The 16,034-nt window shown below is 37.2% G+C and overlaps 1 protein-coding gene across 1 annotated transcript; it reads left to right on the top strand.

Moving 5' to 3' along the window:
- Positions 1 to 10,663: 10,663 nt before the first annotated feature.
- Positions 10,664 to 13,236, top strand: htr1b (5-hydroxytryptamine (serotonin) receptor 1B). The gene has a single exon (XM_041972047.1). The coding sequence runs from the start codon at positions 11,061 to 11,063 to the stop codon at positions 12,192 to 12,194; it is 1,134 nt and encodes a 377-aa protein (XP_041827981.1). The 5' UTR covers positions 10,664 to 11,060; the 3' UTR covers positions 12,195 to 13,236.
- Positions 13,237 to 16,034: the final 2,798 nt, after the last annotated feature.

Genomic DNA, 16,034 nt, shown 5'->3' on the forward strand with positions numbered 1-16,034 from the left:
GCAATAAAAACAGGCAAAATGAATTTAATAAATGTTCTTTAATACTGTATTTAAACGTTTTACATTGCCTCACTCTTTGTGAATCCATTGACTATTATTCTTTTTTTTTATCTCAACATAAGCTAATTTTCTCATGGCCTTGAGGTTATTAGGGCCATTTTCTTGTGCTAACAGAATAATTTATCTCAGTATCATAAGTAAACAAAGATTTTTTCTTGAGATGACAAAATGATTTAGGTGGACTCAAAAGTTAGTGGTTGATTTCATTGATGAAAAAAGACCCCATTACAGCTGGGAAAGCTACAAGTTGTGGCATGTATGTGTAATTCTGTGAAGGAGGGGTTGGTAAAACTTAATTGTCAGACAAATCACAGTTACAGCCTGTGTCAGACTTGATAGAAGCAAAGATGCATGGTAACACTTTACACTAATAGTACAAATCATATTTTAACTAATGTGCAACTCATGTTTAATTAATAAGTCCAGTGAATGAATGTAAATCAATTGATGACCTATCAAGTGGGAAATAATCACATGAATCAACATTGAAATCATCATTAGTTAATGATGAAAAACAGGGATTTATGATAGAGCCTGCATTAATTAATGCATTAGTTAATACATTTTCTCCACTGTATGCACTCCTCCCACAGTCCAAAGATAGTTAGATTGATTTGAGTCTCTAAATTCCAGCAAGGATTGCTTGTGAGTCTGACAGAATGTTTGTCAGTGTTGGTTCTGTGATGGACAGTAGCTGCTGGAATAGGCTCCAGCCCCCCTCAAGATCCTGCATTTGAAAAATCTATTTTCTTCGGAAATATCTGGAGATAAGATAAATTATCCTGTTATCAAGCACAACCAGTCATTGTTATCTCAAGATAAAAAAAAGCATGCAAGCATGACTGCTCTCGGCTTCCGTAGCCACATTAGCTACAGATGATTGACTGCAAACTGAATAACTTCACCACCTACATAAACTCACATTCTCATTCTGGACATGATGATGAACCTGCTGCTTCTGCTGGGTCTGAAACTGATGTTAAGGTTTGTTAATGCTGATATATTGCAATGTTACACTGATACTGAAAGGTTCACTATATACGATTGTTATGCTATAAACCATTTGCTAGGCTACACCAACAAACACGAGTCATGTGCAGTATTGTAACTCCTGTCTTACTGTGAACTTCTTCTACTCTGTTTCTCATAACATGCAGGCTGGAAATCGTTCTGATTCATGTCACTCCCATCTTTTCTAGTTAATGTACTGAATGAAGTAATCCAGTAATAATCATGACAGACGGCCTATCATAACCATAATTATCTAACCTTTTTCAAGATTTGATTTTTCTTTATATTAAATCAGACTCAAAAGGTCTAACAGTAGGTCTTATAATAATAAGATTCCTTAAAGTTGACAAATTCCCCTCCTCTGTTTCATTTGATTAATTTAAAAATGATGGTAGGTCATTTGTTATCATTACAGTTTGGGGGGTCTGGTGCATTCAGTTGTCCAGATTACGTGATGGCAGTGACAGCTTCACAATCTTGAAATTACAAGGCCTCCACTGATACTAAATATGTCACAACGGATCACTGGGAAAGGACTGAAACATTGATATAAAGCTGAACATTATTTTGTTTTCACAAGGTCTGTAAAAGTCAAATGATCGTCGTAATAACTGATAAATCTGATAGTAATCAGTCTGTGTTTTCTCTTAATGAATCCTAACATGCTGCTGATATCAGCTAAAACTTTTCCTCATTTCTTCTCTGGTATCCAGACTTCTTTTTCTAAGGGATATACATGACTTTCTCCTTTGGCTGTCTGGCTGCACTCTGTGTGTTGGGGCTGGGCGGATCGAGCTAAATATTGATACTATCGATACAAAGTCTAGTATCAGTATCGTTCGATACCAGAGCAATGAGATCGATATTTTTCTTGCAGAGAGCTTTGGGGGCAAAAAGCAAAAGAAGGTGAATGAGAGTCAACTAATAGAAGGTTTTAATTTTGTTTAGCTTGTTTGCATGTGTGATAAAAGGGAATAACAGAGTTACTTTATTATTTGGTTACATTGTTGAGCTATTTTTATGTTGTTTACAAATAAAAAAGCTTACATTTAAATTTCTTAGTTCTGCCATAAAACATTTTATTTTGCAAAAATCTTTGTACTGTGTTTGATGAACATGATCATAAATCACAAATGAGACTAGACCTCTTTCTTTCTTTCCAAGCGATATGTTTTTAACACTGTTTTTCTTGCCACATCCTTCATCAATAGCAACATTTAGGGTTGTAACTTTTTGCAAAGCTAACAAGCTGTTATGTTCAAACTGTTTGCACTCTTTTTTTAATGCTGAATTTATACTGGCTAGCTGCTCTGACAGGGATTTAGCAGAACAATCTGAGTTCCCTTAACACTTAAAATTCCATTAATCTCATTAAATCTGAAAAGGGAATTTATTCAACTAGTATTTATTCATATTTGAAGCTCTGCAGTACATGCATGGTATGAAGCTTCACAGCATACAGGCTTGATTTTCAGACATTGCTGATAAGCTGATGAAATTTTAGCTTTCATGTGCTTGTCCTGCTGCTATTCACACTCCATGAGGCATCATTCACACCAGTACTGACGTGTCTGTTATTAACACTCTGTCAAGGATTCTCCTTAGCAAAAATAACAAAAAAAAAAAAAGAAAAAAAAAAAAGAAAAATCAGCATACAGGCAAACAAGCATACACAAAATCCATCATCTTATACCTCCAAGAGGCAGTACTAATTAATCTCATCTAACATACATATATTATCAAGTATTTATCATCTTATATTTGTAAACAACATGTCAAGTACAGGATATATATGATGAAAAGGAACCTTAGTGACACAGTGATATCACTCAGGCATTTGTACCATGGGTTATTAAATCAATTCTGCACTCGCTTTTTCCTTTTAAAGCATGGACAGGCTCCAACTTTTAAAACTCTTAACTGCCTGAAGTGAGTTTCCCGTACGGACATACACTTTCTAATTGGACTTCCAGTCAGGCCAAAATGAGTCTGACCACAGTAACATTTGCCAGTTATCAACACCACTTAACTAATCTCCTGTCACATGTTTTACTCAAGGGAAAAAATGCTGCTTTACCCAGAGTATTTTAGTATATACTATCTCACCTCTCCTTCAGCTTTAGGCTGCAATGCTCTATAAATGAGAAACCCATGAAATGTGCACAAATAGGGCACAGACCTCAAAAAAGTGGCACAATCCCCGACATGGTAGCAACAGCTTCTTCATGTGATCACCATGTTTGGAAAGTTCGAGCCTGAGCTCAGAAAGCCCCCAGTTGTAAATAGAAGCTCATATCTCTCTCTCTCAATACATTTTTAGCTGGGGACCTTCGAGAGCTGATTGGCGGAGCAGAAAGCACCATGTCCCATCAGACCTGGCTTGGGCACACTGTTGAGGGACGGCTTCTGTAACATGCCAACACATGCCCTATATTTGATTCTCTCATTGTACTTCAAAGGAACCTTTAGATTATACACAGTACCGTAAGAAATCAGTGTATATCACTGCTGTATAAGTACTGCAATTAGTAAGAAAGGTAAACCAAACTAAGCCTAAATTATATACAAACCGAAATTCATTAATGATTAATGGCATGGTGTTTTTTTGCGGACATGGTTTTGGTCCATTTGTCACCATAAATAAAATTTATTCAGTGATCACGTTCATTCCAAGATGAAACATTTCTCTCCTCATGGGAATGAATCTTCTAGCCTAAGAAAGCCTTCATCAACTGGAATGAGAGGGTCACTAAATGATTTTATTAATAGGCCTATTAAATATGCTGTATCCTTTGCCACTATATTATGGCATGTGGTCACCCATCTTTATTAGTAAATGTTTCTTGATCATATACTAGTGAGAAAATTTAGTGAGAAAATGGACCTTTATTGGAAAATACACAATTGTAACTAAAAATGTGGGTGAAGCTTTACAAAATGTAGAAGCATGGGCAGTAAAAGTCTCACTTGCATTGTTAATATATTATTATACATGCTCAAATGATAAGATTATAATGCCATTTTTAAGTTTGTTCAAGTTAAATATTACTTACAATACATGCATATGCTATGAAAAAAAAAACAGACAAACATTTGAAGTCGTCATAGAAATGTTGAAACTTCTAATTTGTTTGAAATGATCCAATACTTAGACATAGAGGTACAGTTTGAGTACATAAGATTCATGCTTATTAGCATGAAGCCTTCAGGTGCTGGTCAGGTCTGCCTATGATAAACATGGCACAGATTTAGTTTAAACACAGTCCTCCTTCCTGCTTAAATCCATATACTCACTTGCACAGCTGTGGGCATCATTTCAGGCCCCAGATTCCAAACAAGGCTGACCTAGCTGCTCAGCTTGGTCATTTCTCCCATGTCTCATCTCATAAACACTTGGATAAGAAGGAACCATTCCCTACAGCGATGGTTTTGGGTACGTGGAGAGGGAGGGTTGAATCTCACAACAACATGGGATCTGCCCTGATTTGGGTTTGCCCTATTTGATGTCAGCTGCTACAGCTGTCAGTTATTGAGAATAGAAAGCGAGTTTTATCTCTAAAAACAAACAATGCAAGTGTGCAAATCTCTGCAGCTCTTTTGCATTATAGATAATTTAAAATACTCTCTTTTTGCTCCTCATAGTTACAGCTGTCATGTACTGAATCACAATTTTCCATGCAAGGCAGCTTTTATTTAAGAAAAAAAACTTATAAAAAACCCAGTTAAAGCTAATGATGACTACCTGCAGAGCACCCAATGGGATAACGGTAATTTGAATATCAAGGTAGGAGCTAAACACACAGCTAAAAGTGTTTGAATTTTTTATTTACATTCTCCAGGTGTTTCAGCTGGTGTGCCACTCCTGTTATTCTCCTGCGGATGTTTCTTGACAAGAACTTGACCTCTTTTTGACAAACGAGATATCACAGTATTTAAGCCACATTTGAACCAAAGAGAACACAAGCCAGAGTTCATGTATCCATCCTTTTGAATAAAATTGATTTATGAGTACAAAGTAAACCAGCAAATAATGAATAACGAATAAAAACTATATCCAAATTAAATTAAAATAAATTTACTTTTTTTTTTTTTTCTTTTAGTAAAAAGAAAAAGTTCATACACTGCTGTACCTACATATGGTACAATGTATGCGCTTTAATGCTCATACCTTACTGCCTGCCTAAAAATAGGACTTTTGGGGTCAATGTGAGATTGGAGGTTGTGTGTTGGCCTGTGTTTAGGGATGAGAAGAGATAACACAGCAGAGTCACAGAACTCGCCCCCATGCTGCTAATTCTGCTGCTAAACTGGGTCACACTCAAGTTTTTCCACATAGAAAACAGCAACTGAATCAAAATACAAAAACAAAATCCTACTTAAAAATTGAAGGAGCCGTATTATTGGCTTTCTCTGTTTGTATGTTCATCTGATCTGGCATGTGGCATCTGTACATGTATTTCTAAATTCCCCTGCATTCCCCCCCAACAGCTCTGAAGAATAGAACACAGCAACTGTAGAGAACACATTTCCTAACAAGTTAGAAAACTCATTATATAGCCAAACTGAATAACAAAAATGAAAACACAACAGCTCAGTATGTTTTTCTATGTGTGTGTGTGTGTGTGTGTGCACGCGCGTGTTTCATACCGCAGTAAAAGACAGAAAAGAGCATTCATTTTTGTGTGAATGGTGGTAATACTGGCTGTGCTGGGGCGCTGCCTGTCCATTAGCAGTGCCAGGCAGTCACGCTCAGTCAAGGAGTACAATCATGAACTCACAGGAAGGTTTGTTCCACTGAGCCCTGCCTGCCTGAGGTTACTCTCTGCTGAGCTCCAACACAGAGGAATGACTGCAGTTTGATGCTTTTATGGGGGAATCCAGGCGTTAAATAAGAGGAATCCCAGAGCAATGACATGATGTTTACAATAAAAAGCTAATAGCAAGCAGAGTTGCTAAATGTATGGTATAATAATATTTAAACATAAATTCACACACACACACACACACACACACACACACACACACACACACACACACACACACACACGTATATATATATATATATATATATATATATATATGTATATATACATACACACACACACACACACACACATATATATATATATATATATATATATATATATATATATATATATATATATATATATATATATATATATTTCATTTTTTTCACTTAGATGTTAAATGCTCTTTGACCTTGTAAATTTTTTTTTTAAACCTTTATTTAACCAGATAAAAAAACCCATTGAAATCAAGATCTCTTTTACAAGGGTGACCTGGCCAAGAGGCCAGCAGCACATGTCGTAAGAGCATATACATAGAGGTGCTGGTATTACAAAAAGACACATAAAAACATACAAATTTGGATATATTGGTTCTTCGGGAACACTGCAGCCAACAAAAGGTGACTATAAACTCAAAAGCTGAATTTTATGGACTGAAATATATAGTACTGTATATTGATTGTTGCTGCCAACATAATGATCTCTGCTCAGTTTTCTGAAATAACGCTCCGGTCAGCACATATTTAAGGTAACGTGCTGAATCATTCTTTTTTTTTTTCCTGACCAAAGGTCATTTTTTTTAAAACCCCAGCTAATACAAGCAAATTCATCCTTAAAAGATAGATTAATGGCCCATGAAATGATACACACAGGTATTTGATACAAATAATATTCATGATTTGAGTATATTTATGCAAATAAGATCATTCTAAATCTACATTTCCCACCTTAGCTTTGTGAGTGGAAGAGGGTCACATGTCGTCTAGAATAACAAAGTAAAGATAAAGTGATAGTGAATGCATTATCTCACTGGAGGGACCCATTAAAGGCAATAAAACAGGGATGTCTATGTTTTAATGATGCTTACTGCATGGCGGTGGTTAATTTATTTAACAAAAATGATCAGGTTGTCGAGCTTAGAACTGGCTTGTTTCAGCCTCAGTCGGTAATAAGTGGACTTGAGCTCTAACATGCTGCACTGAAGGAAAGCAAGAGGTTCAGAGCCTCATTTCTAAACTGAGGCAGGCCTGGTGCCAATGTTAATGACAGCTCCTCTCACACATCAGACGTGCCAAATGTGGCAGGATTCACTAAGTGTGAACTTTTCAACCTAAATCTTCCCTAGCTGCATAAACAAAAGCTTCATCCAAATCTGATGTCATGTCTGATGAATCAGTTTTAAGAATTTAAGAATGATATTATGTGAAAATACATTCTGGGCATTTCTTTTTAAATTTGAGTCATAAATTATCCTGTAGTTAGAGAAACAAAAATCAGCTTGCAATTTAGGCCTAAAAGCAAGATCATGATCACCCACATTCAACACCCATATATCTATCTATCTATCTATCTATCTATCTATCTATCTATCTATATATATATATATATATATATATATATATATATATATATATATATATATATAAAATATGTATAGCCCTGGCCAAGACAGCAGCAGTCCAAATTCCATTACAACAGCTGGATAAGCAGTTGAAGACGCTAATTAAGTCAGCTTCCCAGCACTTTAAGATATTTTAAAAAGCTCTAACTGACATTAGTTCCTGCATTTTAAGTCAGTATGAAAACTGTTCTGGGCTGCAGGGGCAGGATTTTAAAGCATTTTTGCCAATTTCAGTGTGAGCTTTTGGGAGTGTCAGTAAAGAAAATCATTGGAGCACAGACAATAGTTACTTGACATAAATTAAATATAATTACAAAGGTAAGAGGGAAGCAGGCCAAGAATGGATTTATAGATAAAATTATGTCAATGTGAAAGTCTGTGTATTGATAGGGAAGGCCACTGAACTCTGGCGTAAAGGGTGCAGTGTTGAGTGAGAGCTTTGCAGCCCATCACAGACCTTAAGGCACTGTGGCACAAGCAGAGGCATGCATATATAGCAGATATGGAAAGTAGATTTTTTCTGGCAGGACAGGAGAAACAGGATTTATTCCTATAATAAAAGCCCAGTTTTGGCTTAAGTTTCCCTAACAGGGTTTTCCATATGTAATCTAAAAGTTAAATGTCCATCAATGAAAATACCTAAATACTTACATTGAACCACAAGGAGAGGGGAGTCAACTGCCTTCCTAGCGTTATAAAACAACATAGTTTTAGTTTTAGTTTCATTCAGCATTAATTTTAAATCAAGCAATTGGGTATGATGTCAAAAGGACATTGCAAGTACGTGACAGCTTGAACAAGGGTAGCGCCACAACAGTAAACCACAGTATCATCTGCATAGAAATGAAATTGGGTATTTGAACTGTTTTGACCCAGATTGTTGACATAAATAAAAAATAAAAGTGGACCCAATACAGAACCTTGCGGAACCCCTGACTTAACAACACTAAAGAGACTACCATCTTGTTTGACACACTGAGTTCTCCCAGAAAGGTCATTTTTAAACCAGCCTGCAGCCTGTTCAAACAATCCAGTTTTTATTAGCCTTACTGAAGGATGTGATGATTAACAGTGTCGAAGGCATTTGAAAGACTGTTAAAAAGAGCAGCACATGTTTTTATTATTGTCCAGTGCCCTCCATAATATCATTCATGACATTTAATGATGCTTATATGATGCTGTAATGTTTCCTAAAGCCTGACTGATATTGGGAAAGAATATTATTGGTGTTCAGGAAATCTTTCAATTGATTACTAACCAATCCCTTTAAGAACCTTTAACAAAACTGATAAATTAGAGATGGGTCTATAATTGTTGAGTGTTGTAAGGTCCCCTCCTTCAACAGGTGGAGTACATGGGCTGATTTCCACACTTTTGGGATAACATTTTGCATAATGAAGAGGTTAAAAATGTTAGTCAAAGGTTTTGCGATTAGGTCAGCTGCAAGTTTTAAGAAATATGGTTCCATATAATGGGGGCCTGCAGGTTTTCTGGTGTACAGCAAGACTAAAGCTCTGCAAACATCATTTACTGTAAAAGATACAAAATGAAAACACAGACCATTAGGAACACGTTCATCAGTCATGTCAGAAGATGGTGAGGACTTCAAGGGAGGGGACTTATTACAAAGGGCTCCAGATGCAATAAAGTGCTCATTAAAACATTCTAACAGCAGATTTTTCAGAGATGAAAACCTTGTTCCTAATGCAAGAAGGGTGATCATTTAGAGTTTATGGGACCGAAATAGACTTGATAGTGTTCCAGAATTTCCTTGGGTTATTTAAGATTTCAGTTGTAGTGGACAGAAAAAAAAAATGAGATTTGGCTTGTCCAATGAGAAGCCATTGCGTAGTTACCTAAAGTGAAGCCAATCAGCATCTGTTCCTGTTTTTCTAGCCTTTTTCCAAGCTTTGTTTCAGTCATACAATAATATAGAAAGGTCAAAGGAGACCCAAACATTATCTCGATCCTTAACTCAGAATCTTTGAACAGTTGCATGCTTGTCTACAATATGTGAAAACCAGCCATCAAAATGTTCCCACGCTCCTTCAACATCATCAGTAAGCTCAGTTTTTCCCCAGTCACAATACAATAAATCACCTAAAAACCTTATTAAAAAAAATAAAAATAAATAAATAAACAAAATAGTTTAATACCAAGTTTAATAACAAGGCACCTTGGGTATTTTGGCATTTCTTATTGCAGTAATTCCACAATGGTCACTCACATCGTTTGCAAGTACCATTTGTGCACTCCGGTACTCCGGCTTCCTCCCACCGTCCAAAGACATGCACTCCGTAGGAGTGAGTGTGAGTGTAAATGGCTGTTCGTCCCCTATGTGTTGGCCCTGTGATTGACTGGTGACCTGTTCAGGGTGTACCCTGCCTCTCACCTGTTAATGCTGGGATAGGCTCCAGCTTACCCACAACCCATATTGGACCAAGATGATTCTATATTAATTTGTATAAATATATAGGCATTAGTGAAATATAATTTCACTGATGCCTATATATTAACTGAGGCCTCAGTGAAAATTTATTAAATCAAACAAATATTTCTTGCACTATTCTCAAGTACAACACAATGGGAAGCCACACTTCAGCAAGCTTTAAGATTACATTTGGACCACAGGACGGTTACACTCCTGTTTGTACAATGCATCCTGCAGACCTGCAGTTCTGCAGTGAATAGTGTGGCCTTCTTTATCACTTATAGTTGAATAGGAGATATCCTTTATCAAATTTTCAGGAGGATCTATTAGATGCAGCAAATATAAGTTGTAATTATGCATTAGTAAACACTTTAATTGTAGCTGTACATAGGTATGTTGTGTTATAATACATATATTCAATCTTACAAAGGGTGGGTTAAGTTAGGGGACAAGTTAGACTTAGTTTTGTAATTTTTATCAGCAGCACTGATCACAAGCTAAATGCTAGCAAAAATGCTTATTTTAGCAATGATGCATTGTATGATATAAATGGGAAACAATGGGCACTATGACCCTGCAGATAGCCCACTCTTCATAAGAGAGAGAGAGAGCGAGAGAGAGAGAGAAAGAGAGAGACGCAGTTGTGATCAGTGGCACTCGTTTAATGTCAGAGTCTTTATAAAAATCGAAGCTTTGGGCTGACTTACCATTCAACCACTTGGGGCCCGAGGAGTCACAACTCTGAAGAACCTCTGCCCTATATGCGGATTATCCCTGACATCCCTCCAGATGTTGAGGCATCAGGACGCACAGCTTAACATTTCCACAGACAACGTTTCTATCTCATCTGTTATGTGCAATAACAAAGATGAAGTTTTCTTTAATGGCTAAAAAACGGAAAACTTTGACTTTCTGCGATGAATGGATATTTGCATCAATATTTTGACATTTGCACACTGAATGCTGATGTAAGGGATGAAAATAAGAAAGAAGGGAGTAATATCGTTTATGCTACACGCTACTTGTGTCATTTCTCTGACCAGATGGCACAGATGAGGCGGCCTTCATCAAGACACAGGACTCTTTCAATGGCAAATATCATTGGACGAAATTAAATTGATTAAAAGTAATGGAGCTTTCCGGTCAAGTCGAGACAACTCAATTTGTGAACACCACAAACGACAGCATTTTGTCAGATTTATCCACTATCGATGAGAGCGCAGAGAGTCTCGCTTATCAGATCAGCCTGGCTGTTATTCTTTCGGTTATCACGCTCGCCACCACTTTATCCAACGCCTTCGTCATTGCAACAATCTCCCAGTCAAAGAAACTGCAAACTCCAGCGAACTTTTTGATCGCGTCTTTGGCCGTTACCGACCTGCTGGTTTCTATTCTGGTGATGCCCATATGCGTCCTGTACACGGTGATCCACACCTGGACGCTCGGGCAAATCGTATGTGACATCTGGCTTTCCTCGGACATAACGTGCTGCACAGCGTCCATCCTCCACCTGTGCGTAATAGCATTGGATAGGTACTGGGCCATCACGGACGCAGTGGAGTACTCCAAAAAGCGCACACCAGCACGCGCGGCGGGGATGGTGGCCACTGCTTGGGTCATTGCCATCTCCATCTCCCTGCCGCCCCTCTTCTGGAGGCAGGTGAAAGCAGAGGAGCTGACCAGCTGCAGCGTCAACACAGATCACATCTTTTATACCATCTACTCCACTTTTGGGGCTTTCTACATCCCCACTTTGCTCCTTATTGTACTGTACGGGCGGATATACGTGGAGGCTCGGAAACGGATCCTGAAGCAGTCCCCCAAGAAGGTTGGGAAGAGACTAACCTCTGCGCATTTGGTAACCAACTCCCCTGGATCCGTGGCATCCACGACCTCACTGCAGTGCGGGAGACACGACACTCCGTCTAGCGACACTGGGTCTTCAACCAGCGAGAATCAGGTGAAAGTGACGGTTTCAGATGCACTTTTGGAGAAAAAGCGGATTTCGGCAGCCAGAGAGAGAAAAGCTACAAAAACTCTGGGAATAATCCTCGGCGCCTACATCGTTTGCTGGCTTCCGTTTTTCATTTACACTTTACTGGTGGCCACATGTGACACATGTTTTAATCCAGAGTTATTTGACTTTTTCACCTGGCTGGGATATCTGAATTCTCTCATCAACCCAATCATATACACTATGTCCAATGAAGACTTCAAGAAAGCTTTTCAAAAGCTCGTGCGCTTCAGATGCTGTAGGTCCTAAACTGTTCCTCTAGTCTCCAATAAAATAGCTGCTTGTTATTTGTTTATTTATTTATTTATTTATTTCTAGAAATTTATAAGAGAGTACTACCGTCTCTGACTCTTAGAGACACTGTAAGACGTGCATGCAAACGGAGAATCATTCATTTGTAACCTTGGTTCGAGATTAGAAAAAGTAATCTTTTTCATCAAAACAATGAATAAAATATGGAATGTTTGAACATAAACTCCATATAGCTAAACACTTCAAAGACTTTAAAAAGAGAAATAAAAAAAAAAAAATTAAAAATTATGCTAAAAAAGAGAGATTGAGAGAAAAAAGAGAAAATACATGTAAAACAAATGGACATGTTTGCACAGTGATGTGGTGGAGAACCTCCTGCTTCACTGAATTACTTTCATTTCTTCAATTTCTAATGACTTGGATTGTTCCGTATGGATACCAGCATGGATGGAAGCTACTATTAAAGCTAGCGCACAGCCATTAATGAGGGTAAACTGCACAGCTACATGATTTTCGACCATGGGTACATTTTGGCTGAAAGAGTCAGTCAGCATTTTCTATAATATGTTCAAATAAGTTTGTTTCTAATTTAAAATTCATGATCAAAATATATATGTGTATGATCACAAATAAATGATCACAGTCAGGGACTGCTTGCTGCTACCATATATGTGCTTATCTTTGTTTTTTGAAAAAGGCTCAAGCCATGGTGTTAAAAAAAAATCAAAAAAATCAAAAGTTGTCTTAATATAAAAAGGTCAGCTGATATTTACCAGTCATGATTAGTTCAATTTAACTGAACACCCATCCCACTTGTTTAACTGTACATATGTGGGTCTGTTTGTTTCCACATTAAATCTATATTTACAGAATGTTATCTTCATGTATTTCATCATCTACAGTTTTATTGCTTCAGAGACTTATTGGATTGTTTGAGTCTGTTCTGAAGAGCTACAAAAACAAAACAGAGGATTTATGAGTATTATGGAATACAAGTATGTTGTGGTAGGAATTTGTGTAATAAAGGCTTTTTAAGGTATTTTCTGGTACAGATGTTTTATAATACCAGCTTTAACACAATAGTAGGCTTATCTGAGAAATTATCGTTCCTTGAATAATAAAATGGTGTCACGATTAAATCGATCAATGTCTTGGGGCATTTGGTATGAAACAATTTAGAAGAATGTGAATCATTTCAACATGTCCTCCTTGTGAATGGTGACTCTTCACCTTCCTCCTGACATGCTAGTATCTCTGATGCTTTCCTCCAGGCAGAGAAGAACACATCTGTGTGACCAGCAGCTGTCAAGATTCAGCAAGTTAGAGGGCGATGCTCAAGTGGTAGACACAGGCAGAAAGGGGCGCTCAGAATGTCAATTCATGCATAAATGCACATGTTCTTTAGCTTATGTGTCTGTTTTCATGTCATGCATGAAAGATGGCTATGTTGGAGCAGGTGAAGCCTTTCTAATTATTTGTAATGGTATTTACAGATGTGTTAGCGTCTGAAAAAAAGACAGTATATGCATTTCAAACCTGTGCGAAGCTGACATTTTCACACTGTTATCTTGTTTCTGCCACTTATGATCCCTGACAAATAGTAAACATAAACCAAAGCACTCCAGGGCCTTTAGAGTAAATTATTTAACATATTTTTTTCTTTTTAAATGATCAGCCAAAGGTTTGTCTTGAAGTTTTTCTTGAAAAGGGTCATTTTATTTTAAGAAACAAAAGTATATGAACAGAGACTGGTACACAAAAAATGCCCCTTTGCCTGATTTGGTTCTTAAAGAAACTTTTCCTTTTTCCTTTTTTTTTTACATTCAAAGTTAGAATTGTGCACATTTAGTAGCTGGACAAAAAGAAAAGAAATAAAAAGCTGCACACAAAGGAACAGTATAGGCCATCTGCGCATGCACTGTTTCAGTGTTCTTACCTACAAGGGCTTTCCCAGGCAAGCATCCATGAGAACAAAACAACTTCCATGCCAACAGCACATATAGTCCTAACAAAGATTGCAGCTCATAAGATACTTTATGTAAGACACATAAGAAGTTAAAATGAGTACAACAAGAGCGCTTTGTACCTATGGGGAAGTCTATATCATAAATATTCTTTAATTGTAATTAAATAGTAAATTGCTAAAAAAGTTCTTCATCTGCACATAATGGATTCCATATTTTGTATAACTGGGGATAAAGCTGGAACATTTTCTTTGTAAAATGAGGTATTATTTGCAGTCCTGATTTGTCAGTATGTATAGAAAAAAGGTATAGAGATGCATGACTTTGGATCTCGGCAATTACAGAGACAAATACGTTTTAGCCAAACTGCTTTTTTTTCTGTTTTTTTGTTGTTTTTTTTTTATTCCACATCTCCACCTAGTACTGAACTTAACCACAAGGCAGCTTGACAGCACACAGTGTGACAGTGACATATTGTGTCAACCAGCTAGCCTTAAGCTGAGGTCAGGAGCAGGTTACAGAAGGCTGTAGCGTCCTTCTTATTCTACTTCAAAAGCTCTATTTATTTATTTATTTTAGGATTGAGTACACACCTGGTGATGATCCACCTGCCATTTCTCTCCCCACTGACTCGATTCCCTTGATCCAGTTTGTTTAACTGTACAGAGTTCCCTAAGGTTTTACACACCATAACCATTTCTCTCCAAAACCAGACTTTTATGTTTAAGTTCAGTTAAGTTTTTCCAAATTTTCAGACCTTCCTCTGTCTTTTCCATGTTGTTGAGTATAGATTGCAGCATAAATAAGTGTAGACCTGAATCCAGAGGAAAGAAAATACAAAGCAGAGATGATCCACAATCAACCAAATAATCGTTTATGCAGGGAAATGTTTATATTTTATAAGCAGGGTTCATGATTTTTGTGTGATTGAATGACTCGTTTGACAGCATAGTTGCTACAGCTGCAGAGCAGCACATTATCCTCTTGTTGACATGGGATGATTGCATCGAGCAAGCACATATGTTAATTATACCGTATCTTCTCTTTTGTTAGCTGAATGTGCAGCATTATCGATTTGCAACAGGTCAGCTCTGGAGTGAAGGACACAACAGCTAGTGAGGCTGAACACAGGGTTAATGAAGCTATAAAATAGTCTCTCACTGTATGTTGTTGTGGTTAGCAGCTTTATTGTTCCACCCTTTCTGATTAAGGAAGGTTTATAGTATTTATCACCTGAAAAAGAATCTCAAGGGGTCATTGCTATTAATAAAGCACCTTAGCAAGGTGATAAGGACTGACCTTGACAGGAAGTAAAAGGAGTCAGCAATCTATAAGGTCACACAGAAAGGTAGCGATCTAGTGTGAATGACAATTGGATGCAAGTTCTAGTATTGGTTTTCAGTACTACGACTCTTGCCACATACTTCTACTGTATGAACACAGATAGATGTGTATTTACACATAGTTTTTATTTATTTGTTTATATGAGGAGGCTTTTTTTTTCCCCCCAATTCACACATTTACATTGTGTGGTTAACCTATGTAAAACATGTTAATACAAACACATAGCAGCCCCAGAAGGTTAAAAGTCCTGGTTTATTAACACTGTAAACAAAACCTATTGGCAGAAGAATAAATCTATGCTACAGTCTCATCAGTTTCTGGAGATAAAAACCTGTTATTGAGTTAAAATTGAGGAGTGGGAGTTAAAAGTGAAGTCATTTACTGCCCCATCTATAGCCACAAACACTAATCACAGCCCATGTGAAGCTGAGGGTGTCACCAAGACACTGCATTTTATGGCATGTGTATGACTGTGCATTAAATCACAGCTTTCAGTCATGTGTGTTCCTTTCTTGCTTCACAGCAGATC

The sequence above is a fragment of the Melanotaenia boesemani genome, chromosome 20 (genome assembly GCF_017639745.1).
Source record: "Melanotaenia boesemani isolate fMelBoe1 chromosome 20, fMelBoe1.pri, whole genome shotgun sequence".
Lineage (NCBI taxonomy): Eukaryota > Metazoa > Chordata > Actinopteri > Atheriniformes > Melanotaeniidae > Melanotaenia > Melanotaenia boesemani.

Bases quoted from the DNA above. Each gene is read 5' to 3' on its own strand.
- htr1b (XM_041972047.1), top strand. From the start codon at position 11,061: ATGGAGCTTTCCGGTCAAGTCGAGACAACTCAATTTGTGAACACCACA.